At 38.9% G+C, this 15375-nt stretch overlaps 1 protein-coding gene across 1 annotated transcript in view; it reads right to left on the bottom strand.

The window, feature by feature from the left end:
• Positions 1-2723: 2723 nt before the first annotated feature.
• The window catches only part of gab3 (GRB2 associated binding protein 3), a 37186-nt gene continuing 24534 nt past the window's right edge, over positions 2724-15375 (bottom strand). Inside the window, 7 exon segments of the mRNA XM_036525317.1 lie at positions 2724-3109; positions 6372-6491; positions 10167-10251; positions 11833-11923; positions 13728-13989; positions 14325-14380; positions 15215-15374. Coding sequence (XP_036381210.1) covers positions 2993-3109; positions 6372-6491; positions 10167-10251; positions 11833-11923; positions 13728-13989; positions 14325-14380; positions 15215-15374 — 891 coding nt within the window. The 3' untranslated portion in view covers positions 2724-2992.

Below are 15375 nucleotides of genomic sequence, written 5' to 3'. Positions count from 1 at the left end.
AATGCTCAGGATAAATTGCTCAACATTGCACAAAAAATTAACTTCTGTAAATTAATGACAAATATGATACAGTGCTTGATCAGCACAGTGCATTGATTTAGGTGTGTTTAATGCAAGTTTACACAAACTGAAATGGTATCACTGAGAGATGCCTTCACATTATAGATAGCTGGGACACATGAGAGGGATGGTATGTATTCGTTATGCCTAGCAATCCACAGTGAAGTGAAAAATAAACATAAACACAATTTCTATAAGCAACACTGACCCTTGCTGGCAAGTGTGCCTTAGCAGGGAGTTTCAATTATGAAACATAAATAAAGGACATCAAATAGCATGCATTTACAAATGCTAGGGCTAATCAGTTAGAAATAGTAGGCACAGTGTATTTATCATTATGCTTTGCATAATGCTCATCTCTGTAACCACTGAACCCATAATGTCTAATACAGTGAGTGACAGTGAAATAATGCTTACTTGAATTTGTTGGTCACAGTTAAGGATGAGTCAGTAAAGCTAAATACCCCTAAAGGTTTTGGTTGATATCATGTGCTAGCTCCTGACCTTCAAGGATATTTTCAAAAATGCAGTATGTAAGTCAAGCAAAGTTCAATTATCCAGTTTGAATACTCCAAAAATAATACTGTGTTACATACAGATGGGAAAGCAAAGCTTGCATACACAAGATGTTTCTGTGTGGTTACAACCATCACCCTTTGCTTCATGACAAAAAAAAAAGACCTTTAAACACTGCAGTCTTCAATGGCTTCCTGGATGTGGTAACTAATCATTAAAAGATCATTTATAAAAGCAAGACTTAGTTTTCTTCACATTTGAACAACATAAATTGCCTCATTCGTTTTATATGCACATAATTAATTAATAAGTAGATGTTTAGAAACTACATTTTGCATGTAGCTCACGTAAAAGTCAGGGTGCAGAATAGAAGTAACAAAAACAAAGTGGAGAGAAATGTTTATGCATAATATGTTTTCTTCAATATATCGAACAGATGTTTTTAGCAATGGCACATGTGTTAGTCCAGCATCTCCTACCTTTATCACACAGTTGTAGTTGTTCATCTATTTAAAATAGTAAATTCAGACTTTTTTATTCCCACCTCTCTGATATTTATTGCATGTATCACTGCACATATTTATGAAATAAATAAATTGTTCTCCATATTCAGTGGCAGTTTTGTAAGTATCAAATACCCTTCAAACATGATAAACCTGCCCCCAAGGCTAAACTAGAGAAGACTTGTGTGCTTCTCCATTAAGGACTTGTGCTGACACTAATAATGGGCTCGACTATGCTTAAAGTGTGACGTTACATATCATGTATAATGGACAAAAATGAAGGCTACAGTAGTGGTTCCACAGTATGGTGTAAGGACTACATGTAATAGTCCTATTATAACCATTTGAACAAAACATTTCCTGTTAAATAAATTAAAAATCTCACTGATTTACACAGGATGTGTATAGTAAAGTCAATAAATAAAAAATTATACTGCTATTGTTTTACAAAATAGTGCTTGCAGTGGCAAAGACATTTTATCTAATAATAATAATAATAATAATCATCATCATCATCATCATTCTGTGTTACTACAATTGAATATGTCCTCCCATTGAAATATTTTATGCATTCTTACAAATATGATAAAAACTGAGTTTTTGCAGGTTCCTCACAAGGTGTGCTATAGCATAGAGCTGTCACATTGAATGTGGCCAGTGAAGAACAAAAAAAAAATGGTCTAAACAGTCATCTGGAAAAATTTAATGCAGCAAACTGGATGAACTGTCCCTTCAGAGAGTCCATTGCTAGTTATCTAAATATTGTGCAAGATACAGATTTGCTATGCCTATAAGTACATAATGATAGTTTGCTTTCTGCTTGTTGTGGCCTGAGCTATTGATTGTTATTAGACCAGTGGCTGTCTGGATTTAGTTAGATCTTTATTCCCCTGAAGGAGGTCATTTTAGGAAGCATTATCTCTGTGTCTCAGATGTTTGTTATTCAGTGAGGAAATCGTGGGAAATACACATCTCTATTTAAACAGTACAGCACAGGTATATTAATATAAAATGCCACTGCAACCCTCGAAGCAAATGTTGCCAAACATTTTGTTGGTGATAACTAATCACACTGAATAGAAATGGCCATTTTGACAGGGAAAATGTTATTTCTCCCTGTGGATGGAAGGATCTAAAACCAACTGTTTCTCCACAGTTAAGTACATTAATCTAATCTTTTAATTTCTGGCAGCTCCTTGCCCACAGAGGTATAATGGGGGTGGATTATACTGAGCTAAAGCAGATCTGTGTTGAGAGACTTCCAATAATGCTGGATATGGAAGTGGCTGACGCCAGTTCCCAGATTCTTGTGCACTGTTCTCTTCCAAAATGCCCTTCACAGGGTTTCCCACACATTTACTATCCTAAATCATCCCTGTTTTAGGAAGAAATTGGATACTAAAATAACTGAATTAAACTACACTATGAAGTGAATCACCAATGTAACATATATGGCATCCTAGAATTTTCTCTGTGTTTCTTATTTCTTTGATATGAAATTGTAATGTGACTTTTTATACCCCAAAAACAATTAGCTAACATTGGCTTCAATATCTCATTAAAATATATGGCCAATGCATTTCAAAGTGCAATGAGTTGAAAACACAACTTATTGATCATGTCATTAAAATCACCTGTGGCATATGTTCTCCTGTAATACAATACTGAATGCAACTTAAATATTCAAATGCTTTGTATTTTTAGTGCAATTATCTCTGCATATCTCTGACTTTAGGGAAGTTGTTTTGTTGTTGTACCATAGTAATATTGTGAGAAAAATCGAAGAGTGGCACCTAAAACAGTGAATGGTTTATCGCTCTTAAAAATTTCCGAAATACAGCCTCATGCTGGTTATTTTTAGTGGGCTGTGTGGTCCAGTGATATTTTTTCCCTTCTGTGTTTCCCAGCATGCTCTACACTTTGGATTGACGGACATCCTTCCATTCCATTTTAGTGTTCTGCAAGGCCTGAGTCTTCTTTTCATCCACCTGCACATAGTCCACTCTGTGCTCATCAGCAAGAAAAGGTTTCTGAAACAAATCAGAAAATGTGCAATTTACTGTAGACTGCAAGAACCAAGCCAGGGAAATCTTAAACAAAGAGAAACACAGTTGTGTTTATTTAACAAGCATTGCATCCCAGGTGTGGCTATTGCATACCAGTTGTGGATGTCAAGATCAAGGGTGCATTTGATACACTCCATAAAATTGTTACAGTTTTAACTCTGAATAGGTGGTTGGCAATGAAATTGGTTTCTGAAAATCCATGTTATGAGTTTCATTGTTTCATTCTCTGTTGGAAATTTAATAAAATGCAATTCTCTAATTCCTTCTGATAATAGTTAGTCAGTTTTACATTTCTTGTAGTTTAATACTTTAATGTACTTGCCTCTGTGTGAAGAAAGTTACTTAAGATGAAACAAAGCATTGCATATCAATTCAATATTTTCAGAATTGTCTAAATAAAGATGCTTAATCCTAATAATATAGCTATGGACATTGATGTAGTATTTCCTGAACTGACAGTAACTATACTACAAATGCACTGTACTGCTACAGTATGTATAGAATATTCTCTCATTTGATACATGGGTGAGAAATGCCAGTGGTAGAAAAAAACTGGGATAACTTTAGGTACCATGTAGACAGAGTGCTCTGTGGAATGTAAGGATAACCAAAAAAGCATAATTAAGCACTGTTAATTTGTATACTATGATGCTCCTCAGGTGAGGCATTGGTTTCATCAATTTAATATTTATCTGTCTAACCACTTTAAGGTGATTGATAAACTTTTTTAAATTATTGTATGTGAAACTTATATTGGTTTATAAGGCAACACTTTGCAGTAACCTTTTGCATCTGTGCTATACATTTGAACATGTAGCTTTCCAATTCTTTTATATTCTATGAATTCAATATAATTTACAAAACTGGGGGAAACTGTCATATAAGGATCGTCCATGACTAACCAAAAATGATATGAACTTACTGTATTACGGAGATAATATTTAATATTAATACAACGTTAATGATAGATTGTCTTAAAATCATATCAAGAATATATCTGTTTATGGCTGTCCCCTCTGTCTCAATCCATGGTATCTGGCCCCTCTGTATCAATCCAGTATGTTTGTAGAACACAATATATTGTATTAATATAACATTAATAGTATGGTGATCACAATTAATCATAATGTAGCATTATCATCATTAATGTAGCATTAAAAATATTTGCTGCTGTAGTAGGCCCTTTTGTATGTATCCCATGCCAATATATCAATACTCTACCCAAGTAAATAACAATAAAACTTCAGATTCATCACCAGCACAGATATAAACTTCTACTTATAAACAGGTATTTGGTGTGTAGTTTCAGTGCTTCAGACTGGAGAACTCAATTGGTATTCTTGGCAGTGCATCTTCCTCCTGCCACTTTCACGTAAGCTGTCACACACACAGTGAGCTGCTGACAGCTCTGCCATGCAAGGGGTTCTGCTGTTTGATTCATTATAATGGAAATGGTCACTGCACTGCAATGTCCATTGTATTTGCTCATAAATAAGTGGAACTCAAAAATTGAATATGAAAGGCATACAAATGGCAGACATTTGAGCTCACCATCATAACTGCAATATCAATGTGTCTTCAAGCAAGAAATGATTTATTTCATGCAATATTAAGCATTTCTGCAATCAAAAGCCAGAAGCATTTACAGTGGCAAAACACCATGCAAATATTCGGAAAAGTATTAAAAACTGAGTACTTTGCAAGAAGGTTTCATAATTTCATCTTTAAAGGAGGTTAGTAGAAGTAATATGGCATGAAGTATTTAATTGGTAAAATTTCAAGTACATTCCTCGCAAACATCAAATGCATGGATTTTTCAACTGTGGAACGGTAGCATGCAGCACAAAACACACTATCGACTGATGCTGTCACATGTTATATATATATATATATATATATGTACAACACATGCCAGTGGCACTCCATTATGAGAGGGAATGCATGAACACTGATTAATTTGGTGAGGTGTGCCATTCAAAGTCAACCTCAGGAGCGTCTACGAGTGAGCCAGGCGGGTGAATGACTCTGCATAATAACTGTGATGTAGGAGGGATTGCATAAGGGCCACTGCGGGAGAATGTCACACGGGCGAGCCGGCTGACTCTCAGAGAGCAGTTGCCTGGATACGGCAGCAGCACACACATGAAAACCGGCTTCTCCTCTAATTTGATTACGTGGGAAAGGGATGAGGCACTGCGCTGCATGCGGTTGGACATAAATTGTGCAAAGGGTGACATTTTTATGAGTCTCTGCGTTTATGAAACAGATTTTTTTTTTTTTTTTTCATAAAAGGGTCATCCAGTAAATGTTTTGTAAGAAAATCTTATTTAATGAGGAATAACTGCGAGGAAGACCCATTAACCCATTTTCAGAGCTCTGAGGTTAATATTAACCAAAGGAATAGAAGAGTAGTTTTGTTCATGCAAAGACCAGCATGCAGGTGTATACTGAGATTGATAAGGTATGTAAACTGAGATTCATAAGATATGGAATGAATGGAAAAGTCATGCTGTTTTAATTCCTTTAAAACAAATTTTCCACTGTAGACCTTTGATAAGCCACCTTCATATATGAAACCATTAAGTGTATTTTTGTTGTGAAAAGAACAACACAGTTAACATCAAAAGTTTGATAAATATATCTCTTCTTTCAACATTTCAACAGTTTATGTGGGTTTTTTTTCCTGTAAAAGCATTAAAACACCTGATTGAAATGTTAATGGCATTGATTGACCCAGTTTAGCTTCTCTCTCTAATTCTAAGGTTGTATCTTAAATAGACCTCAAGGTCCGTTAGATTGCGACCCTTCGGGTGTTGAGCAGCCCTTGCTTAAGTAATGGATCGTGAGGTTTATTCTGATTGGAAGACATCCATAAGGTGTCATCACCCATCCTGCTTTAGTCCTTGTAGGGAAAAAAAATTATGACCTAATTATTTTGGTCTCATGGGTATTCTGTATTTGTATTTGCATTCACATTTATGTTCCCATGGATGAATGAAGACAATTTCAGTTGAATTAGATGGGGAAGCGCTCTGCTGGAACAAAAGCCCACAGACACTGCATTCCTGTAGGACCAGGGTCATGTGACCAGGCTGTAATACGAGATGCCCCAACATTGTTCAACAGTGTTAGGTCATATTGTGACAGAGGTGCTGCTCATGGTGAATTTGCTGGAAAGAAAGTACTTGAATTCTACCTGACCTGGCCTCTTGTTTTCTACACTCACCTTCTGCACAGGCGAAGGGGATGCCGAATTGAAGTCCAGTGAAAGGTAGTCAAGGTTCGATCTCCGAGGCCAGGGAAAGGCAGCACTCCCGTTTGCAGGGAAGAACAGCTGCCTGGACTCCTGTGATTAACGAAGACAAACTTAATTACAAATGGCCTATTCCTCCACTTGCATCGAAGAGCATGAATGATCTCAGACAAGGGTCTGATGTGTCTGTCAATGGCTGCACTTTGCTGAGTGGCTAAACCTAATTTTCCCGAGGTTAAACTCGCATAGACTGCGGCACATTCTGTCCTTCTTTCAGAGGAAGGTAAGAGCCAGCATGTTTAATCATTCATAAGGGCTCTGGGAAATTATTCCAAATCGGCTGTGTTCTCTGCATTCATGAATTTTACATTTCTGTCATGTTCAATTTAATAGAGGGTTTTACACCAGATGAGACTGACATGACAAATATTGGAAATATGAGGAAAAACAGAGCACTAACAATGTCTCTGACTTTTTTCTCCATTTTGCAGTGGTGCAATTTGCTGTGCAGGTCATTTAAAGGGGCACCAAGCACTGTCCTCTTTAGCAGCCGCAACATTGATCGGGCTCTTTTTAAGCTGAAGAGAGCCGTATTTGGCACTGGTCTTGCAACTCCTAGACAGGACATGATTTGTGAAGTGATGTTTTTGTATTTGTTTGACGTGCTTATGGGGGTTGTTCTTGGACTATATAATAAGGTGTGGCCAGAATTATTCTCCCCGGATAAAGGAACCTTGTGGTGATTGTGCCTATTTCTACATCAGGTAAACATTCAAGATCACCACACTCCTAGTGCAATATGCAGTCATTGCAGAGGGGATTTGGAAGACCAGCCCACTCATGCCAGCCGGAAAGCAACCAGAACCCAGAGGGAATGCCTGCTTTTTGAAATAGGCTCATTCAGGAGCTCTGTATTATAGCAGATACAATCAGTTCATCCACAGATCTACATACTTTGGTTTGGTCTAGAAAAGCGTCAAGCACACAAACTGGTCACAGCGGTTAGCAAACCTATCTGAGATGAAGGGAGGAGGATGGAACACAGATAGGTATATCGATTAGTTTATGATTAAGGGAAACAATACCTTTGTCAAGAAGGTGGAGTACCTTAGAACTAAGCCTGTACATTCTGGCTTTAGCCTGAAAACAGTCCACATAGGCAGACAAGGCATGCAACTCACAGACTGGCTTGACAGATGTAATCAACATAAGCAATGCATAGATAACCATTTAAGGTCAGCCTCATTAAAAATATGTTCAACCTCAAGATATGTCTGAGAGTGAGTCATTGATACTATGTCTAACTTTCAGATCGAGATCCACAGACTACTCAGTGGGTAAACATGTCATACTCTTAAGAAATAGTTTAGTTAAACATTGTTCTCCAGAAGACTACTCCACTTTTGGCTGACCTACTGAAACAACAACCGGAAAACATTTAAAAGTTGTAGGTGACAAGAAGTCACAGAGACATTCCTGCAGGAAGAATTGGCACCACAGGCATGAGACAACACATGGGGTTGCCTTGCCAAGCAGGGTATCAAAACACAAAGGCACTAAATCTGCACATGCACAAACATGACTCCATGTCTCATCCTACAAAGTCTTCCTCTTGCACATTAGGTGAGATATACTATGGCATGTACATCTTCAAAAGCATTGTAAAAAAATGAGTTAACCTGACTGAGGCTGTTGCTTATGCATCTTTCAGGATATTTTACTTCTTCATTTAAAAATGTCAGCCTCTACCTTGAGTGCAATCTTCTGGCATCTCTCAGACCGTATTCACTGATTACAGCAAAAGACAGACATGTTGGTTTCTGGGTCTCCTCTCTCACATTCTCTCTGCCGTGGTCTCAGCAAGGGTTGTTTTCCTTCCACTACAACTCATCTTCAGTCTATTGGGACTCTTGCTCTGTTGTTTGTCGCTCTGGTTTTTCAAGCGAGCCTCTTGAGCTGCCAGGAGGCATGTTGCTCCTTATGTCTTAGTTGCTTCCGAGCTGGCTAGCAAATTTATCACAAGGCTCCTCTAGCTGGTTTTGTTGCAGACTGTGGCTAACTAGGTTGGTAAAGCTACCTTAACATCAGCAGGCGCCTTAGCACATGGCACACAGGACAATAGGGGGACAGAAGGATGGCCATTCAAATCAAGTTGCTTCACACTTCACACTTGTTCTGTTACTGCTTGCTAGCTATCATAAACATAGTCAAAATTATGGTAGATAGCAGAATCTAGCTAGTCAGCTAAATAATAGCTGATTTCACAATCAGAATTCACCAGTCACAGAGATTTATCCCTCCATTTATACTAAGCATACTACAGTAAATGTTAAGGTCTAGTCAGTGCCTTTTAGCTAGGGGTCTGTGCAAAAACACTGCTTCACATATTACCATGGTTCAATGGAACTGAGGAACATGTTCACACTCCTGTATGGGATGCATGACATACAATTATGAATGTGAATACATATGCAAGATAGTATGCCTTCAAAAATTCTCTTTCGCTGAGGCAGCATCACTGTACTTTGTTGTCCAGTGGCTAGCTTTCATCCAGAGTAAAAGGTTATTTAGGTAATCTTATGTTACATCATCCAGAGAAATAGTCAGCATTGAGAGCACTGTTACACTGCAGGGGGAAATATCCCACAAGAGTGTCCCACGTGTATGGTGACCAAAAACTGTGGAGTGTGTTCTGTGTGTGAGGTTTATAATGGTTGGTGTGGAACTTTTGAAGAATGCCTCAGTTTGCTAAATGGACGTGCATGACTGGGGTAATCGCACAGGACTACAGGGACGTTTACAAATGGTTGTTGAGATTTTTGTGTTTCCTGGGGGTGGGGAATGGGCTCTGATCTTTATTTTCTGAGCCTAACTCCAACACAGTTAGTGGCAGCATGCACATTTGAGACACGTTGTGACCTTCCATTAAAGACTCCAGAGAGACATGACATTCATTTTACCTACTGCCAAAGATTCCTGCTAATTTCCATCACATAATTTGGCACCAGGAGCCCAATCTTATTCCATATGCCTTACTCTTCTTCAATTCCTCAGACTTAAATTTAAACGGTGGTGGTGTGTAATCTCAGAATAGAGGGGGCAGAAATGGGACGTTTGCTTAATTTCTCCCAATCTGTTTTAGTTTGTTTGGCTTGATTACCAATTAACCAATTATTTAACTGAATAATCAGAATAAATTGGCAGGTAATTCCCTTTCTCTAAATTGTATCTAATTGTTGTTGTTGTTTTTCTTTTGTTGTTAAATCCCGTCTCTGTTTGAATATCTAGATAAATTATATACTTAGACAGATTTATACTTTGTTCTCAATACCCACAAGCAGGCATACTGATAACTTAGAGACTAGTTAATATTATTACATGTATTTTGCAGTCTAAATGCTACTAGGAAATGGGAATTATTTGACAATGGGTTATTTGGCTAATTGACAAGTTTATTAATCAAGCATAACAAAAGCTGTTTGTAAGACATGATCAGTTTAGAAGCAAGATTTCTGCCTCCACTATTTCAAGCACACAAACTGAAATTTTGATTCTATTGCATTAAAAAATCATCCACTGGCTACACCAATTTCCCCTGTGTTTAAACAAATACAATCTCAGTCAACAGTTAGCTGGTTGAGATAATTAATGGTTCAGACAGTTATGGTAACTAAATTCACTGCAGATGCAGAAATTTTGATTATTCCACATAGATTTAATTGGAAAGAAAATGATTTGTGAGGTTAATTTCAAAACAAGTCCCTTTACCATTGGAATGCTGCTGTCATCTGGATCTCCTGGAATTCCCCCCATCACACGTCTTCTGTCCAATGGGGTACAATGAATCAGGCGGCTATGAATTTCAAACATACACACATGCATGTGCGCGCGTTTACACACACACACACACACACACACAGGGACACAGAGTAAAAAAAAACATACTCAAATAGGAATAAATTACATTATTATATCAGGTCAAAATAACTGGTAGGGGCAGGGGGGTTGGTTAAATTTGAAATAGAACAGTCAAGTAATAAATAAAAATAAATCTATGGTGCCAAGTATACTATATGGACACTTTCTGCTAAGTCTAACCAGCTGATCTGCATCAGCCTACTGTGGATCAGTGATCATGCTACCCTGACTTCTTTTGGCACAAACTTGATTAAATCTCATGTTCACCCCCTTCTGGAAAGTGGAAATGTAGCATAGTGGTTAAGGAGCAGGACTCATAACTGAAAGGTTGCAGGTTGCAACCTTTGCCCCACTGGGCATTGCTGTTGTACTCTTGGGCAAGGTACTCAACCAAAACTTGCCTTAGTGAATATCCAGCTGTACTGTATAAATGGATAACATTATAAAAACTGTAATTGATATAAGTTGTTCTGGAAAAGAGTGTCTGCTAAATGCCAATAATGTCTTGTAAATTACATGGCATCATATACCTATCACCTTGTATTCTCAAAGTCACCAATATCAGCATCCCAATTTAATGCAAGGTTAAGCATTTTTTGTTCCTTGAGGAATGGAGGACTTTCTGTACCTTTGTACACTTTAGATTTAATTGATTTAATCAGTCATTCTTTATGCACAACATTAAATTGCCTATTACACTAAGCCTCATGCCTAGAGCACTCAGTTTTTCTTGACTTAATTTCTTGCATGAACTTCAGTCCTCCAACCCCAAGAAGTTGATACAGTCTGTTGTCTAGCCACTTTTAAACAATTACTCAACTGCACCTCCCCACGCATCTAAGTTGAGGAATTAGTTAGCAACAGTTAAGGAGAAATGACAGCCATGTTTACATCTGACTCTGTCGCACATTGAATTTATTCAGACTATTTAGAACCACAGACAATGAGTGTGAAATGTTGTGCTACATGCCTCAGAGGATATCATTATATGCCTTTCACGTATTGGTCGCATTATTAAAATCAGCCTCAAAATCTTGCAAGCACTTCTTGATACCATTTGCAACTGAGGAATGATTCACAGGGGTGAGGTGCTGAGGTGCACTGTGTCAGCAAGGATGGCTTTCAGATTGTGAGGGATGGATTCTCCTTGTACAACAAATAAAATATGTGAAACATAATGGTCTTTCCTATCAGTTTATTCATCCACAACGATAGATATGCAGCCAGAAGTTTCAATCGCATGAAATACTGTATATTTGCTTTGGTGCAAGTAAGAGGATGTCCGCGGAAAATAATTCTGTTGCAGTTGGTTGGCCGATGCAGTTGCTCTGCCTTTTATTACATACTGTTCCAAAAGGAATCAGAGTTTATGAAACTTCTCACCTGCTTCAATTACAGACAGGGCTGAAAATTTCAGGAATTGTGTGGAGACAGAAGAAATGGCTCTGCTGGTCTGCTCTGAACCCACCATCTGAGTGTTTGAGATGGAGAAAGGCAATTCATGAGTTGGACTCACCCTGGTTCCGTCAGGGTCCTTGTCAGGGGGAGATGGGGGGGGCATTCCCGGATTGTGGACAGACCCCGCAGGTCAAGAGGTGGGGGTCTCGCTGCAAACACAGAAAAAGTTATTGTACATAATAATCAATTAGCAAAGCAAAGCACATAGTGCCATTTTCCATTTCCCACATTTTCCTCTCTGTGTAGATTTTTGCTTAGTATATGAACAATATGTATATATGGAATATATAATGAACAATAATAATAGAAAGGATGAAGGCTACCTTACTGTACGCAGCTGCCATGACCTTGAGGCTCCCAAAAAACACTGTGCCACAGTGCTGAACTATGGCATCTTCTGTTTCACATGTTTTTTTTAATGCATTAAAGTGATCAATTCACCTGATAAATCTGCAATGCATAATGTATGTGTAATGCATTTGCTGCCCACAATTTATGCATGAATTACATTGGAGGGCCAAGGTTGCCATGACCATAAACGTGTTCCACATGCTCAAAAGCGAAGGAAGCTTTCTAAAAATCAGTGTCTGTCTTAACAATGGGTTGTGGATGGGATTAAAATTTGATTTACAAGATCTAAAAACCACAGGAGGTTTTTATGTTTTTTACCACTGGAGGTTTACATGTTAACACATATTGGAACTGTTACAAAAAACACACATATTTAGGTAACCTATATGTGTGCATTACCCAGAATGTGTAATTTTAACATACATGAAGGCAGGAGTTTTCTGTACTATATCAGTACAATACTATAACTGTTATAATTCATTTTAAACTGAATATCATTCTATATGTATTCTGGTTGCCAAGCTGGCAGAATTAGTGGGGTGGGGCTGAAATGCTGCCATCTCCTGGCCACATGCAGCCTTCTCTTGTCCTCTGTGAAGGAAAAGGCTGCCTCGCCCAATCAGCCCAGTATAAAAGGAGCACTCTAACTGCACCTGAGCAAAAGGCACCAGAAGATGCCAGAAGACACCATAAAAGAAGAAGTCATCCTGTTAAGTTGACAACCAACCAGCTTAAAAGGAGAAAGAGTAGGTGTAAATGGCAAGCTGCCCATACACTGAAGTGTTGTTTAAACTCTGGGAAGTAAGGTTGTTTTCCCCTTTTTTGTGGTGGTAATTTTTTAATTTCAGCCTTTTCCCAAGTAAAAACTGTGCGGCTGTCTCTTGGGTTGCACTACCATGTTACCCATCCCTGCCATGGGTTATGTTGCAATACAACATGCATTTATCACTTGGTTTTAATACACCTTTACACAATAAATAAACAAATGATTGTGGTCATGTTGAATGCTTTCATTTAGATAATTTATCATTTTCAATATTTCTACTGTACACAGACATCTCTAACATGGCTCAATGTTTATGTGGTTGTGGTGGGGGTTTAATAGATTAATAGTCTGATGGTGTGAGTGGCATGTATTTGATATGTAACATGTATTTAGCCTGATTTCACCAGTACAGATATCATTGTGATTTCACACGAGTATGTGCATGTTTAAAACTGTCTACCTGCCTTTGACAGAAATCACCCTAACATGCTATTTAGACAAACCCAAGCCCTGTTCCATTTGCACAATCAAAGAAATGTTTGTCCCAAAACACAGCCTTTTTAATGGCACTTAGCCCGCGACAAATAAGGTCAAGTGCTTGTAGTGAAGGATGTCACAAGCTTTGAGTGATTGTTGAAACCTTCCTCCCTTATCATTAATGTGAAATCTTATGAGAGAAACAATGTGGTGTTGTTTTTTGCCTTATCTTCCTGATGTGTCTCTGATATATTTATCGGACGAGGACCGTAAAAGACGCAAAGACATCCGACTGCTCTTCAAACACATTTACACCCAACGTCACGCTGACAAGTTGCTGGGCTTTTGCTTGTCCTCACCTCTCCTGCGGGGCTTGAGGTCCCGGTTCACAGGAGGGGGCTCCAGGTCGACTGACAACCCACGCATGGGAGTGGGAGGTGGGGTTGCGTCGGCATTGCCGTTGGACATGAGCAGCTTGGTGGAGTTGGGGCTCATGGGGATGTACCCGTCTGATGCTGGGTCAAAGGTGCCGAGAGGAGTCGAAGCACCAGAGTTCATGGGGACATAGGAGTCTTCATTGGAGTCCGGCCAGCTTGGACTGTGAACAGTGATTGGGCGAGGCTGAATAAAGGAGACAGAATCCCAAACATTAAAAACAAGCGACATGTTCTTTCTGTTCAGGCCTTCTTTAATCCTGAGAAACTGTATACTATACCTGACAATTAAAGTTATGTTCTATCAGACAGACAATAAAGAATATATTCACAGAACATATTGCTAGCTTGACAGATACATAAATATAGAAAACATACAGAAACATATAGATACATAAATACAGAAACACAAACGACAGCTTTTGCCAGTTCTTTAGACAAAGTTATACATCCATTCTTTTCCACTGACATGCATGCAGATGGCATTTTAAGGGGAAAACAGCAATCTTGGCGATTTCTTACCAAATTAAGACTGAGTCTTTTGTTCCAACTTCTCACTGAGCTGCTCTCAAACTCCCCTAGAAATAAAAGCAACAATGGCACGTTTAATGTTTAATTTTCATCTTGATGCAGCACAGCATGCTTGGGTACAACATAAGTGCAACTAGGACCATTACATCTCTAACAAGCTAGAGCGCACAGAGGGGTTTTTAAAATAAAGTTAAAATTTGCATGCGCTTAGAAGCTAACAAATAAACTGTTAAGAACAGACAAACAATGTGTTCATTGTTGATGGTACAGTAAACTGGAGTCATGCCTTCTCTGATTTGCCTACAGTTGTTTAACCTCTCAAACACGTTCCCTGTCTGTACTGGTCCCTCAGTGGTGGGATGAACTCCAACGTGGATCAAGACAGCAGAATCACTGGCCGTCTTCCAATGTAGACTGAAGACTTGTCTCTTCAGACTGCATTTCAGTTCCACCTCAATCCCTTCTCCCTAACACCTGCTACTTGAAGTACTCACTGTTTATTCTATGCGCAGTATTGCACTGTGTTTTGGATTCTGTGATCTAGTGACTGATATATGGTTGTACACTTGGCTTTCCTTGTCTAGTCAGGTTGCACAAGTAAACTTGGGGTAGGGCTTGCATAGTGTTATGCTTACACTCACTGGTCTGGGAGTGTTGTTAGCCTGGTTTGACACTGTTGCTCATTCAACTTTAATGGACACACTTATGTTTTATTGTGCTGGAAGTCACTCTGGATAAGAGTGTCTGCTAATTGAATGTAATGAAATGTAATGTCGCCTGAGAATGCGTCTCTTTAGATTTCTCATTATGCATTTCAATCGTTATGATCTTGTCGGGGGTGGCTGAGACACTGGCCTGCCGGGCACTGTGTTCTGGCATACCTCTTCTGACGTGGTCGAGACCGGCTAGTGAGATCCTCCTCGGGATGGCTGTAGGTTGTCCCGCTAACAGCACCTCGCCGCTCCTCTGCACTGTGCAGCGGCAGCCGTCGTCAGTCCGACGCTCTGAGAAGCGGCTGGGCTTGGGGGGTCGAGGGGGGGGG

This window comes from Megalops cyprinoides, chromosome 3 (assembly GCF_013368585.1).
Source record: "Megalops cyprinoides isolate fMegCyp1 chromosome 3, fMegCyp1.pri, whole genome shotgun sequence".
NCBI lineage: Eukaryota > Metazoa > Chordata > Actinopteri > Elopiformes > Megalopidae > Megalops > Megalops cyprinoides.
The sequence above is the reverse complement of the archived record's forward strand: the minus strand, read 5'-3'. Positions and strand labels throughout refer to the sequence as shown.